At 38.6% G+C, this 15011-nt stretch overlaps 1 protein-coding gene across 2 annotated transcripts in view; it reads right to left on the reverse strand.

Moving 5' to 3' along the window:
* Positions 1–6562: 6562 nt before the first annotated feature.
* Positions 6563–15011, reverse strand: part of ZNF507 (zinc finger protein 507) — a 31871-nt gene continuing 23422 nt past the window's right edge. For both annotated transcript variants that reach the window (XM_056136049.1, XM_056136048.1), the window contains 2 exons: positions 11368–11502; positions 6563–11256 (listed from right to left, as the gene is read on the reverse strand). In XM_056136049.1, the coding sequence (XP_055992024.1) occupies positions 10881–11256; positions 11368–11502 (511 nt within the window). In that variant the 3' untranslated portion in view covers positions 6563–10880. The remainder of the gene's footprint in view (positions 11257–11367; positions 11503–15011) is intronic.

The raw sequence follows: 15011 nt of genomic DNA on the forward strand, positions 1-15011 counted from the left end.
AGCACCAAGGGTTGGGGCTGGAGTAGCAGTACAGCAGGTAGGGTGTTTGCCTTGCACATGTCCAATCTGGGTTTAACCATCCGACTTGGGTTCAATCCCCATCACCTCATTATAGTCACCTGAGCTCTGCCAGTAGTGATCCCTGAGTGCAGAGCCAGGAGAAATCCCTGAACCCAAAGCTAAAAAGTAAACAAACCACCAAGATTTGGAGCAACTGTTACAAAATATGTAACCAATACAGTAATAATCAGTATCATTTAACCATGTCCTTATTATGAATCTTTAGTCCTTTTCTAGTTTTATGCTATTAGAAGCTGGGCTATAGTAAACAAGTTTTATGCTTGTGTATTTGAAGGATATATTTGTAGAAAACAGAATGGCTAGAATTCAGGTTTTGAATAATTATAAACACCCATAAGAGTCCATTCCAAAAAGGTTAAAATTTCTGTTACTCTACACTTTCACCAACATGTACCACAGTAATTTTTCCATTCTCTTGCCAATAATGGGCATTTTTAATCTTTGGTGACAAATGATACATCATTGTATATGTATTAGTAAGGGAGAGACAGTTATAACCAGTGTTTAATTGGTTGCTTGTATTTCTTTTCATATACTTTTCCTTTTCATACTCAGTCATCTATAAAACCTTAACATGATGGGATAATTTAATTATAAACATCAATATTTTGTTGAATAATTACTGTCCTCTCTTTCACTGTTGGTGTGCATATATAAGTATGTCTGTACATATATACATATTTGGCTACAGAGAATGTAGGAGGAAGTCTGGCTATGTTCTGCCTACACCCACTAGATTGTTTTATATACATTCTGTATGTGACCTGTCAGATCACAGATCAGATATTTCTCCAGTTCTGCTTTGGTGCACTTGGTCCTAGGGAATCGCTTCTGAGTTTGAAGAATAGTTTCCTCAGTGTTCAGAGATCATACAGGAATTGGCATGACACACTAGGCTCTTCTTTCTTTCCTTTCTTTAAAATATTTGTCAGAATGATTTCTTGTCCCCCTCCCCTCTTCTTTTGGTATGGGATAGGGTTTGTCATACCTGGTGGTGCTCAGGACTTGCTCCTGGCTCTGTGCTCAGGGATCACTCCTGGCAGTACTTGGGGGACCATATGCAGTTCTGGGGATCAAAGTGGTGTTGGCACATAAAAGAAAGAACCTTAAGCCCCTGTCCTATGTCTTTGGGCCCCTCTCCTTTATTTCAGTGGTTAGGATAATGTACTCTTCTGGGGTCGGAGTGAGAGTACAGCGGGTGCTTGCCTTGCATGTGGCATATTTGAATTTTATTCTTGACATCCATATGGTCCTGAGCACTGCCAGGAGTAACCTGAGCACAGCCAGGTGTGACCTCAAAAACTAAAAAAAAAAAAAGTACACTATAAAATGAGGACACAAATTATCAGGGTATATAGTCAAAGCAGAAGATACTTTATCCTAAGTTGTTGCGAAAAGTGATGCTTCCCTGATGTGGCTGTTCTAGTATCTAACTAGATATCCTATCTCTTCGTATCCAATTTCCTTAATATCCTTTTTTGGGTTTTGCTTTGCAAGGTATAACTCAGCTGGGAACGTGACTACAAAGCTCTCAGTCCATTTGATCATTTAAGTGTACGTTCCTGCAGTTAAACACAGCTGCTAATTAGACTTTATCATCTGTCATTTTCCTACAAAACCCAAGTCCATTCATTTGTGGAACTAGGAAGGCTACTTGTAGGGCCTGCTGAATAGTGCCTCAGATGAAAAGGCTGGCGTAGACCTGCCTGCAGGAACTTTACAATGAGGGTAGTCAGACTCCTTGGAGTCAGTCAGAAGATGAGCCTTCACGATGAAGGCATTTCTTGCCTTACTCAAGAAGTCTCATCATTCTGTTGCTTTCGTCGATGGCATCATATTACTGAAAACATCTTTAAGGTCCAAATCTTGGAGTGTTCTGCCAATGTTTCCTTCAATGTACTTTAAGGATTCTGGTCTGATTTCAAGGTCTTTGATCCACTTTGAATTGACTTTTATGTGAGATCTGAATCCAACTTTTTAAAAAAAATATATGGTAATTCTATTTTTCCAGCACTATTTATTGAGGCTGTCTTTACTGCATGTACTCAGGCCCTTTGTTGAAAAGTAGTTGGCCATGTATCTGGAGATCTGTCTGTGGGTATTTGATTCTAACCCACTGGTCAGAGAATGGTTATTCCATTCCCTTATCCCAGTTTCATGCTGGTTTGATCACTATAGCTTTACAGTGCAGTTTCAAGGTAGGTAATAAAATACCTCTCAATTTCTTATTAGTATGTATTTGGCTATTTGGGACATTTTATGATACTAAACGTTTTTATTGACTGTTCTAAGTGCTTAAAGGATGGCATCTGAATTTGGATGTGGATTATGGTGAATCTACATGTGCAATGCCAGACGAGTGAATAATAAAAGCATAATACACATAACACACACACACCCAAAGAAAGACAGAGAGTGAAAGAAGTTGGAATAAAGGCAAATACCAGATCACCTCAGTTTTTTTGTGGCTTACAGGATAACAAGACAGGGAATGCAAGTTTTTAATTAGTTGGGGGAGACTTAAGAGGGAGATACCTAGAATACCCTGGTTTCTAGACTACGTAAGGGAGGACTGGGAAGGAAGGAAACAGTGGGATGAAATCAGAAGAGGCAGGCAGAGGCAAAAGGCAGGGTACTTGGACATGCTGGTGGTACAGAGGTGTGTAACCAATAAGACTGAAAGCATGAAATGTAAATGACAACAACCAAACTTAAAAATGCATCTGTCAAGGAGGCAGGCTGGTGGGTGGGAGGGAACCTGGGGACAACCATGGAGGGAAGTTGACACTAACGATGGGACTGGTGCTAGTCTGAAATTCTACTATGAGTAATTTAGGGGCTGGAATGATAGTACAGCAGGTGGGGCTTTTGCCTTGCATGTGGCCTTTTATATACATGGATGCTAATCTTCATCCACCCAACAAGGTTTAAACATTTTCTATGTTTTACTGATGAGCAAATGGAGGCTCAAAAAAAAGTTGAATGTGTTAGTCAAGATCACATGGCTTGACACCAAACACCAGAAGTGTCATATTTTGACAAGGTACTTTAGAGATGAACCCATCTCATCAACATAACTCTGAGGTAGACACCTTACTGACAAGTTTGCATTTCAGAACAGGAATTAAAAGAAGTCATGGGGCTGGAGAGACAGCACAGCGGGTAGGGCGTTTGCCTTGCACGCGGCCGACCCGGGTTCAATTCCCAGCATCCCATATGGTCTCCTGAGCACCACCAGGAGTAACTCCTGAGTACAGAGCTAGGAGTAACCCCTGAGCATTGCTGGGTGTGACCCCAAGAGCAAAAAAAATAAATAAATAAAAATAAAAGAAGTCGTAAAAGGTTAAGGAAGTAAAACCAGGGGCGGAGTGACAGTACAGTGAGTAGGACACTTGCCTTGCATGTGCTGACCCAGGTTCAATCCCCAGCATCTCATTATCGGCTCCCAAGCATAGCCAGGAGTGATTCCTGAGTGCACAGGCAGGAGTAACCCCTGAGCATTGTTGGGTGAGGTCCCAAAGCAAACAAGAAGGCGAAACCAAACCCTGTTCCAAATAAGCTGAGACAGCTCTCCACGTTTCAATGCCATCTCTGGCAGGTTGTCCACTGGGAATGTCCTTTCTTGACTTCACATTGGATATGGTGAGTTTTCCCAAAAGCTAGATTCACATTTTCCCATGCTCTTAAAAAGTGAGTTTCAAATACTGTCAGATAGCACACTGGAGTTTATCAGCAGCTGCACAATGATCACGGGGTTGCTCCAGCTGCGTACAGATATGGACGAGCTGAAACTTAAACAGTTTTAAGCAACGTGGTGATATTTTGCAAGGGCCTCGGCATCCTTGTAACAGAGAGGCACTGCTTCAACTGTGTACTTGTGCCTCATCCAGAGAAGGGCTTAGGAAATGAAGATGGCCCTGCAACCACTGGTTTCCTCCCATGACTTATTTCGGCATGACTATCTTCCCCATAGAAAGTTAGCTGCAGAGGACTAGAAATAAACACAGCTTAAAATTTGAACCACGTCCTGCTGTACTTTTTCTCATAGGCTTGAAATAGAATTTTCTAACACCTTTTGTGGTTGGAAATACTGAATTTAAATAAGACTGGAGATATAAACAAAAAAAGAGCAAGATGTGGATTGATGTGCCTATTTCAGTAAAACGCAGCACATTTCTGAAATATGGATACTAAAATTAATAAAATGACAAATAGAGAAAACAAAAATCTGGAGATGTGCAGTGTAGTGACAATAAGCCTTTAAATAACACAATTGGGTGCTAATAATAGACCTAGCCATGAGTAACTTCAAAAATTTTGAGTCTCTTCAGGTCACAGTCTTCCATTATATACACATTTAGGATGATAAACTTTATTAATAAGGTAAAAAAAATTTGGTTAACAATGATACTAATGGCAATGGCAAGGATAATTAGAAGTACACTGTTTTTTTTTTTTTTTTCAGCACAGTGGGTAGGGTGCTTGCCTTGCACACGGCAACCCAGGTTCGATCCCCAGCATCACCTGAGCACAGCAAGGAGTAATTTCTGAGTTCAGAGCAAGGAATAGCCCCTGAGCATTGCTGGTGTGGCCCCAAAACCAATCAAACAACCCCCCCAATTATATTAGATATCTAAAAATAAACTTTACAATTTAAAGAAAGTCCAACTCTAATCTACTGTTGGAAGGCAAACAAGTGAAACAGCAATTGCCCACTAATGGACAGAAGAAAAATATTAAAAAGACCCCAAAATGCCATGATCTTACTCTGTGGTTCAGATGAGAGAACCAAATAGTGTATTTATTCATGTGTATCAGAAAAATGAAATCCACAGTATCACAATGGTAGAAATAAAGTGGAATTTGCAGCAAAGGTAGGCCTCTGCCACCAGTTAAGCATCTTACACTCATTAAAAAAATTTTTTTCTGAGGCTCACATCCGGCGATGCACAGGGATTACTCCTGGCAATACTTAGGGGACCACATAGGATGCTGGGGAATTGAACCTGGGTCGGCCGCGTGCAAGCAAATGCCCTACTCTCTGTACTACAGCTCTAGCCCCAGCAAGACGGTTTTTATTGAAATTTTTTTAGGAAGATGTGAGAGGAGAGAGATGTGTGTAAAAAGCAAGCAAAGGGACAGAGAATGTGTTCAAGGGAAAACATAGGCTTGAAGAAGAGCAAGCCATAACACTAATTTTGAGTCTAAGATAGAAACCAAAACACATGAAAGAAATATATTAACAGTACAAGCTACCTGTGGTGTATTTGATATGCCAAAAACAGTAACAAGTCTCACAACGGAGACGTTACTGGTGCCCGCTTGAGAAAATCGATGAACAACAGGAGGGAAAGTGCTACAGTGCTATCAATGACCAGCAGAAACTTTTTGGAAAAAAGGGCCCAAAGTGCTCAGGGATAACTCTTGGTGGTGCCTGGGGGCATCATATGCAGCATTGAGGATAGAACCTAAGCTGGCCACATGCAAGGCAAGTCCTTTACCTGCTGTACTATCTCTCCAATCCCCCTGTCCCACCCAACCTCTTTCTTACTCTCCTGGATTATTCAGGCTATTGACAGGTCAGCAATCAGCTACCATGGGTTCCTTGCAGGAGTTAAAAGTACAGGTGGTACACTGCTCACAGATCTGACAGGGAGAAGCAATGACTCTCTAAGGTTGTCAAGAGAAAATAAAAGCATCCATTTTTGTAGCAGCGACATTTTATTATTTAAATGTGCTGTTATTTTAAACAACCTGTGTTTGGTGTTAAATACCAGAGATGATGAAACAGTGAGTTAGGTTGAAGTCATACAGACCGGGAAAAGAAAGGGGAAACATTTTATAAAAGTTAATTATAAAACAGTACTATGAAATACTTTGTGTTTTCTTGGCAGTTTCTTTATGTTGTTGTTTTGGGGCCATGTCTGGCTGTGCTCTCATCCTTTGCTCAGGGATCACTCCTAGTGGTCTCAGGGGACTCTATGGGATTCTGGGGTAGAACCTGGGTCAGCCACGTGTGGGGCAAGGGCCTCACATTCTGTGTGATCCTTCTGATCCTTCTTTGTGGTAGATTTCAAGTAAAGCTTATACCATAGTTCTAATTCAGAGGTCAGCAAATTGTCAAGCAGAAGAAACCTCGTCTTTTGGGGTCACATTTGTCATTACTCAATGCTGCTGTTTTATCTTGAACACAGCAAAACATAAATGTTCCAATAAGACTTTATTTATGAAAGGGAAGTAATGGGGACAGAGAGACAGTACAAGGTGCGTGCCTTGCAAGTGGCCAGCTCTAGTTTGAATGCCCCGATAGACAAGTACTGCCAGAGGTCACCGCTGGTTGTGGTCAAAATCACCATCCTCCCCACCCACCCCCAAACAAAGGATGTAGTTTGCTAAATATTTGCTATATCACTGTACAACAAACACAACATAACAATTTAAAAAATTCCTAAAGCTACAGTAAAATAAAAACAGGTGAAACTAATTTTAATAATATATTTTATTTAACCCAAATATCCAAAAATATCATATTCCATATGTAACCAGTCTAGAAAACTATTGAGATATTTTACATTTTCGTATACTAAGTATTCAAAATTGCTGTATATTCGACATTTAAAGCGTGCCACTCAGAGTCCACGTGTGTGACAGTCACATGGGGTGAATGGCTACCAAACTGCACCATATGTTCTGAAACTCCTTCCCACTAGGATTTATAATCTGGAGTTCAGTGGCAAAGAGTCTGAATTTGGTTCATTAAAGATAGGGAACATAATTAAGAGTACTTGGCTCAGATACCTGAAGATGAAATTGTCCGGAATTCTAGAGTGAAAATGGACAACTAAACCAATGATGCAGTCAGTATCAGTCTCCCTGGTCAATGCAAAGAATCTAGTGCAACAAGCTATTTCATATATAGAACACAAGATAATCAAGGTCCTCAAAAAGCAAGCTGTCATTAACAGAGTCAGTCTCCAGCACTTTGACTATCATAATTAAAAGCATACAATGATGTCATTTGGAAGATAAAAATGAACAATAGAGCAAGGAAAAAAGGCTTCAAAATTAGACCAAATGTTTAAGATGATCAAAGAACCCTCCAAATATCTTTCAGTTATCACTGTGTGACACAGTTCAATGCTAGTCACTAATAGTTCAACAAGTTACCAAAAGGAAATCGTAAGTCTTGGTTTAATCTCTGGGAACCTCATTAAATACAACTTTCCAAGTGATCACAATATTTCCATGATAAGAATATAACCTTTTATTAATAAAACTTAAGAGGCAAGTGTTTTTAACAAAAAATTTATTACCAAAATACAATATTAAAGTCAATACATGACAAACTCCTGTAAAGCAAAATAAATTATTCTAACATTGTACAGTATTTCCAAAGGTAGTTAGAGAAGCGCTATTGACCTTGCTTCACTGTGTGTTGAACAGATGAAACTGTTCTACCATGAACACAATCCTAGAGTTTTAGTCTTTAAGGCATGCAGCTCGATGTGCAGGATAATTTTACAAAATGCAAATCACCCTATTTTAATAAGATACAGTGTCAGAATTAACTGTAGTCTTTACATGTCAGTGTTCCAGAAATTTTTAGACTTTGGCTATAGAAGCAATGCCATAGTGTTACACAATACTTATTTCTTAAAAAAATACATGTATTCATGTGCATGAATATCAAACTCAAATTTCTATTAAATATATTTTATAGAATATTACTTAGAGCACCTTGCTGTACAATAAAAAAAGATTAAATAAGTGTCTATGAAAACTAAAAATATAGTAAGTCTTAATAAAGAAGCCTGCTTGTCTTTGTCAAGCCAAGTACATTGCAAGGAAGATACAATGTAAACATGGGTGCCCACCATTTGCTTTGTAAGAAAAGACAGGAGAAATAATACCAAAACTGAAACCACCAATAGCGACCTTGAGTAGATGAAAGATCTAGAACAAAGTCTCCAGTCAGTGTTATTACACTATACTGGCTGGACACAGAACTCAGAACTGAAAAGTCCACAGTTCAACTGGAATATAGGCATGGTATTATCAGGATATTTGGTACACCAACCATTTTCTGGGGATTACGAGAGAAGAACCGACGAGTTCTGAAAAGTATAATCATCAGAATGCACTGTCTTCCCTCCACCTCCACTTTTACCTTATCCAGTAAATTTCTTCCAAAAACTATTTTCACTATCAAATCTTAGAAGTGTTGAGTATTCAGAGGGGAAAACAAATACTATGAGCTTTGTATGGCAAACAATCTTGTTCCGATGAAAAAAATGTCCTTCCTAATCCTGTGAATTTCTGATTAATACCTTTCTCCTACAATTAAAGCCACGTATTCAGTCTGAATTACCACTTTTAGAAATACTCAATGGGTAGAGAGACTTTTAAGGCTTGTCACAGAATGAAAATGGCAACATATGTCCTCAGGATGTGGTTCCTCCAGGAGGTCATTCAAGTCTAGATGAAAGCTCACAGTTTTGGAGGCTCTCACGTCTGGATGAAAGCTTATAGGCTTTGAGTAACAAAGTTTTGAATCCATGATTCCAAATGGGAAATTTAAGTATCAATCAAAAGAAGTGGTTTTAGGAAATAAAGTAGGTAATTTAAAAAAAGGTAAAGGCCCTCCCCGTTGATCGTCGATTTGCTCGAGCGGGCCCAGTAACGTCTCCACTGGAGACTTTGTTGTTACTGTGTTTGGCATTCACTCTTAAAATTTAGAGGATTTTTAAAAAAAATTTTTGGTCAAAAGTATTTTCCAAACGATTAAAAGTTGAAGCCATGAAAATTCATACAACTAAATTCTAAGATTACTAAGAATGAGTCTTTCATAAAGAAACACTGAGTCAGAGCAAAAAAATATTGAGTGGCAATGAGTAATAATAATGAACTATTTAAAATCTTTTACTTGAACTGGAAATGAAATATAAATGTCTTTGAATTCTGGAAATGAAGAAAATGAATATTGATCCACAAACAGTGGATTTGAGGAATATAATTTAGTGTGTATATACACAGTCATATTATCTTCTTATAAATCATGTATCAGAAGTGGATTAACTTTCATAAACAAAAACTACCTAAATCAAACAGCTGCAAAGTTACAATTAACTGCCTAAATATCCACTATCAAAAATGAGATTATGAATACAAATCGGATAATGTGTCAAGATGCCTGGCCCCACTTAAATAGTTTTTAAGCTTTAAAAAAAGAAAAAAAAAGTTAATATATTCCATTCATACCTGGACTCTGGAAAGAGGATTCTTTCCTAAAGAGTCTTTATTAAAATATATCGCATCCAAAAGTTGCTTCCAATATCTCCTACGATGAGCAGGGCCATAGCCTCCGCTCTTGAAGAGATGAGGAACCAAGTTCGGAAGGAGCACCATGGAGATGGGGCACTACAGTGTACCCACCTTGCCACTCAGACAGAATCTGCTTTAACAAAGCAATGCGTAAGTGATCGGAACTACGAAAACCAAAAATCCTGTTCTCTTCACCCTTTGATATACATCATAATACAAAATGTGTGACCAATGAGATTTCAGTATGCGATGATGAATTTTCATGTAAAAAAGCACTCTGAGTTGGTTTTCCGTATCTCCTATTGCACACTAAAGGAAATGCCATTTCCTAGATAGGAGAAACCCTGTAGATGTGTCAGACACTGCTACTCCGATAAACAACTAGAACTTTTACTATACTTTTGTCCTATTTAGTTAGACCTCTTCTGCCAGGTCTAATTCATTCGCTCAACGTCAGGAAGCAAAAGCTCAATAGCAGTATTCAGTTCTGAGACTTCTGAAGTTCACCTCCTTCCCTCAAGTGAATTTTTACTTAATGGTTCTACGTATTTCCAAGGTCTAATGATCAATGTAAAAATTCACATTGCACTGTGTGGACCCCTTCCCAGGCAGCACACGTGGCCTGGCCTGGAGTGGAAGCCCACGGAGCTAGAGCAAAATGTGCGCTGTCCTCTAACACAGCGACAGGGGCTGTGGGGAATGCACTCTGCCCCGTGACTCACCATCTCGATCGGCCTTGAAATGTGATTGCAGTCTGATGGGAGTTCACCCATTTCTCTCCTTTGCCCACCAAAGATTCGTTATAAATCTGAGACCATCATTTATCTTAAAAATCCTAGGTTAGGATTTAGGCCTCTTTTTTTTTTTTTTTTTAAGGAATAAAGCAAAACGGGTTAGACCGAATATATGATTAATTCTTGTCAATTTCGAGGACATGAAGGAGACTACTTCAAAAATCCTTAATAATGATCGTTTCTTTCTGCTCTTGGTAAACACCACAAAGAAATCTCAGGCAGTGTCCACCGACAGGAGGCCTGCTGTTTGCGAGCGGGCATATCAAAACTGAGAATGAAGAAAACAAGCTCTGCTTAAGACCGTGACATTTCTATGTTTTAAAATAGTTCCCGAAAAGTTCTTCCTTAACACTTTTGCTTGCATTTCTACACTATAATAGTTCTTAATAATAAATATACTCAATACTAAGAAGATATAACAGAGGGTTAATATAGGATTATATCTTTGCTTCCTCCTCAACCCATGACTATTCACTCAAAATATTTAAATATGTACGGTTCAACCATTTGGAATACCTTTGATTCCATTACAAATTTGGTTCAAAAGTCACGCCTGCTATTTCCTCAAAAACCACACCAACTACTTCTGTGTCTAGTAAGTTATTTGATAGCGCAAAGGTGAAACTGCGGTTTAAAGTAAAGGACTCCTCTTCTACGCTTTTCCTCTTCCAGTAATCATCCCATCTAGTTTGTGTTTAGAGTTGTGTTGTGGTCCTTATTTAGGATGATGTTCACAATTTCACCCTCATGCTCTTTCATATGATCCAAAAGATTTTCTTTGCTGGTAGATTCAAAACCACAAATACAACAACAGAAGAGCAAAACACAATACTCCATACTAGGAGGGGCCAGACTGGAGTTCTTTTCTAAGTTGTATGAGGTATTAGTTGTAGGGCTCAGTTTCTCATTCTCGTTGGTACCTACAACTTCACTGGGAGCCTGGGGAATCAGCTCGGAGGTTTTCTGTACTTCCAGAAAGTTTTCTGTACTTCCAGTGACAGGGTCAGCTCTTTCTTCACTACTGTTTAACACAGACTTTGCAGGGGACTTCCCCAGAACTCTTAAAAGCAAAACACAGGAAACCTTGAATTGGTTATACTGCAGGGAAAGCAGATTTAATTCCAACCTTAGTTAATAGATGACAGTGAAGTGAAAGGGTAGGAACACATACCTGCCACTTTGTGAAATCGCATCATTAATAGCCTTGTTTACTTGCTCGTAGTTGTAATTTTGGTCACTTGCATGCTTCCACATATGAGACTTCAAGGATGGAGGATGGCTACACACATACCCACATAAAGAGCATCTGAAACACAGGGGTGAGCAAATCAGGGGAATTCCCAAAACCTCCTGCTAAACAGCCATAATAATTCCGTAGCAATTAACTAAATTCCTTCTGAAATATTGATTAGTTATCATATTTCACTACATTCAAAATACCGATTTTGTGGCAGCAATTTTAGAGAGGACTTATTCTATGGCCATCTGAGAGTCAAAGAAATTAAGAATTTTATGTTTCTTTAAATCAAGACACATGACTCGGATTATTCTAGCATTAAATATTAGAAAGATTCTAATACTAGAAAAAAATAGAATTCTCTAACTATACACACAAAGAAAAACACACAGTTCCTAAGGAAGCAAAAAGCGAATTTCTAACTTGAACTGTGCTTGCTAACAGATTATTCAGAAAATAGGTAGTCCTGAAATGCTCCCATAATTCAGAGTTCATAAAAAAATAATCTTAAAAAAAATCAATTCAAAATAACAAGTTTCACATGAGAACATTGGTAAAATCTGAACCCAATAAAATAAAAAAATTAAAGACTATTTTCCAGAGCAACAGCTTCTTAAATTGTGGATTACAACCCCATATGGAGTCAAGAATCTGAATGGATTGGAAGGGGAGATAAAATATTTGGCAACACTGAATGGTTTCTGAATGCATACCAAATATTAATTCAAAATCAACTGTACAAAAATATCTGGGGTGTTTCTGGAGGTGCTCTTCTTTGTTGCATTTCTCGGACAAAAGGGGTCATGAGTGGAACATCAAGTGTCTAGAGCATCTTCTTCCTGCCCTTCACCCAGCTCCTGCAGATTCTGCATTATTAACATCTTGTATCAATGTGGAATACTTGATGCAACTGATGAATAACATTGATGTTATCATTACTAAAGTCTTTAAATCACTCTGGGTTCAATTTACCTTATCTAGTTCTATGGGTCTGACAAATGTATGTCAAGTACCCACTGTTACAATCTTATACTAAAAAATGTCTTGTCCTAAAAAATCTTCTGTGCTCCCCGAGCCCCTAATAACCACTGGTTCTTTGACTCTCCATAGTGTCGCCCTTTCCAGGCGACGACATCCTAGACTACGTGTGTAACGTATTTCTCTCACAGGCGCTAAAGGGTCCTCCATGTCTTTTCATGGCTTGATAGCTCTTTCCTGGTCACTGAATATATTTTATCATATTGAAGTCAACATTACCCTAATACCAAAAGCAGACAAACATTACCCTAATACCAAAAGCAGACAAACATTACCCTAGTACCAAAAGCAGACAGAGATATTACTAAAAAAGAAATCATAGACTAATATCCTTAAGGGTGTGTTGAGGATGTAAAGTTCCTCAGCAAAATCTTAGCTAACTGAATCAAACAATGCTATCAAAATGATTATGCACACAATCAAGTGGCTTTCATCCTGGGATGCACAGTTCAATACACACAAATCAATTAATAGAATGTAAGTCAATGAATGTAATATGCTGTATCAATGAAAGAAAAAGCTAATATGATTATATCAACTGGAGCAGAGAAAGCTTTTGAGAAGATTCAGTATCTACTCATGATAAAAATTCCCCTTAAAAAAAACACTAGAGATTTAAGAGACATAACTCAAGATAGTTCGAGTCATCTACAACAAACCCACAGTCAATATATTCAACGGTGAAAAACTGAAAGCCTTCGCCCAAGGTGTCCACCATCTCCAAACATCTTATTTTAAATTAAAATTTAAAAAATTATTTTTGGTGCTGGGGACTGAACTCAGGGTCTTATACATTCAAAACAGGTGCTCCACCACTGAGTTATATCTTCATCCTTGCAGATAAAACCTTTCAAAAGACTAAAAAAAACTTTTTTTAAAGTTCCAAAGACTTTTAACTCTTCCAGAGTAAGAGACATGAAGCACAAAGAAAACCCATAAGTAAAGGATTAAATTCTTCCGCTAATCTACATTCAATTTAAATTTGTGATGGCAGGCAGTAGTGTTATCTTTATTAGATGTTCTGAAACATCAAGCCCAAGGTTAATAACCCAAACCAAGACCTCCACCCTTAAGAACATAGGTGAGGTCCGGAGGTAACTAAGCTGTAAGGACATCAGCCTAGGGAGATGCCCGGTCCTGAGTCTGACCTCCAGCATCAAATGCCAAAGCTGAAGCATCTAGGTGTAGCTCTGTTGCCTACATTTCATCAAAATGTCATAAAATGTTTATAATGTTCAAAGAATTGTTAAGACTTTATAGCTTATGGAATCAGGTTAAATTTTTATTACTGACCAGACACAAAACAGAGTTCACTGCATTTTACTTATTTAAAGTAAATTTTTCTCTTTCTGTATTTATTTTTAAACTACCCATGACGTATTCAATCTGCCGAACACAGTAACAAGTCTCACAATGGAGACGTTACTGGGCCCGCTCGAGCACACTGATGAACAACGGGCGGACAGTTCTACAGTGCTACTTTTATTTTAGCCGCCATGATTTACGATAGTGCTCATAATAGGCTTCCATGCATAACACTCCAACCCCATACCCACTACAGTAACTACTTCCCTGCATCACTGTCTCAAGGGACCCCATGCCCCTACCCTCAATGGGCTCCACTCATTGTTGCCCTGCATTAGGATATTCTGTTTATTTTTCAACTGAGATGCAGTGCTTTGGGGGAGGGTGGGGGGCAGCATATTTAATGCCCAATCTATTTGACGTATCTGTTTTCACTGATAGTATCGAACTGATGATGATTTCACTGATAATAAGAAAGGGCTAGTGGTTGAGAATCACTTATAATGTTGCGCTATTAACTAGGCATCTCTGTGACGGTGCCTGTGTATGTGCCCAGAATGTGGGGCAGGTAGAATATGAATACAGTTCCCCACTCAAATCCGGGCACATCCCATTAAAGGATGACTGCCTGGCATCCCTGTGGCCAACAATGAGCAAGTGGGAGTGCAACTGTCAAGGCCAAGAGATACTCATCCCCACGGAGCACTCCTACCTTAGGCAACCTCACACGGGTCACCTGTAACAGGAACACTTTTGTATTTGTACAAAAGGAAGTAAGTATACATGAGATCTTGGCTCTTCACATAGTCTCGTCTATATTCTTGTTACCTCACATCGATTTAGAATGTTTCCCTGAAGGTGCCCAGAAATTCCCTCTCCAGAATAAGCCACAGAATACTGCACAACTGTCCCCTGAATGGAAAGTCAAGTCTCATGCATGCAAGGAATAGTTCTCAATTGAGAAAATGGGTCAGAAAATAAATGCTGAATTTGTCTCATAGACCATATCTAATATTGTTCAAATCGTTCAAGATAAGGGTGGTGAAATTTAATCACCACCGACTTATTCATCAATGATTCAAAACTGATTTCTATAAAAATAAACCTTTAATTTTAGAATAGCTTAAAATTTAGTTGCATTTATTCTATTTTGCTGACATAACAAAGGAGCCAGAGCTAATACACTATTATTAACTAAAGTACACACATTATTCCAATGTTCTGCCCTTTTTCTG

The sequence above is a fragment of the Sorex fumeus genome, unplaced genomic scaffold (genome assembly GCF_029834395.1).
Source record: "Sorex fumeus unplaced genomic scaffold, SorFum_2.1 ptg000122l, whole genome shotgun sequence".
In the NCBI taxonomy this organism is placed as follows: Eukaryota; Metazoa; Chordata; class Mammalia; order Eulipotyphla; family Soricidae; genus Sorex; species Sorex fumeus.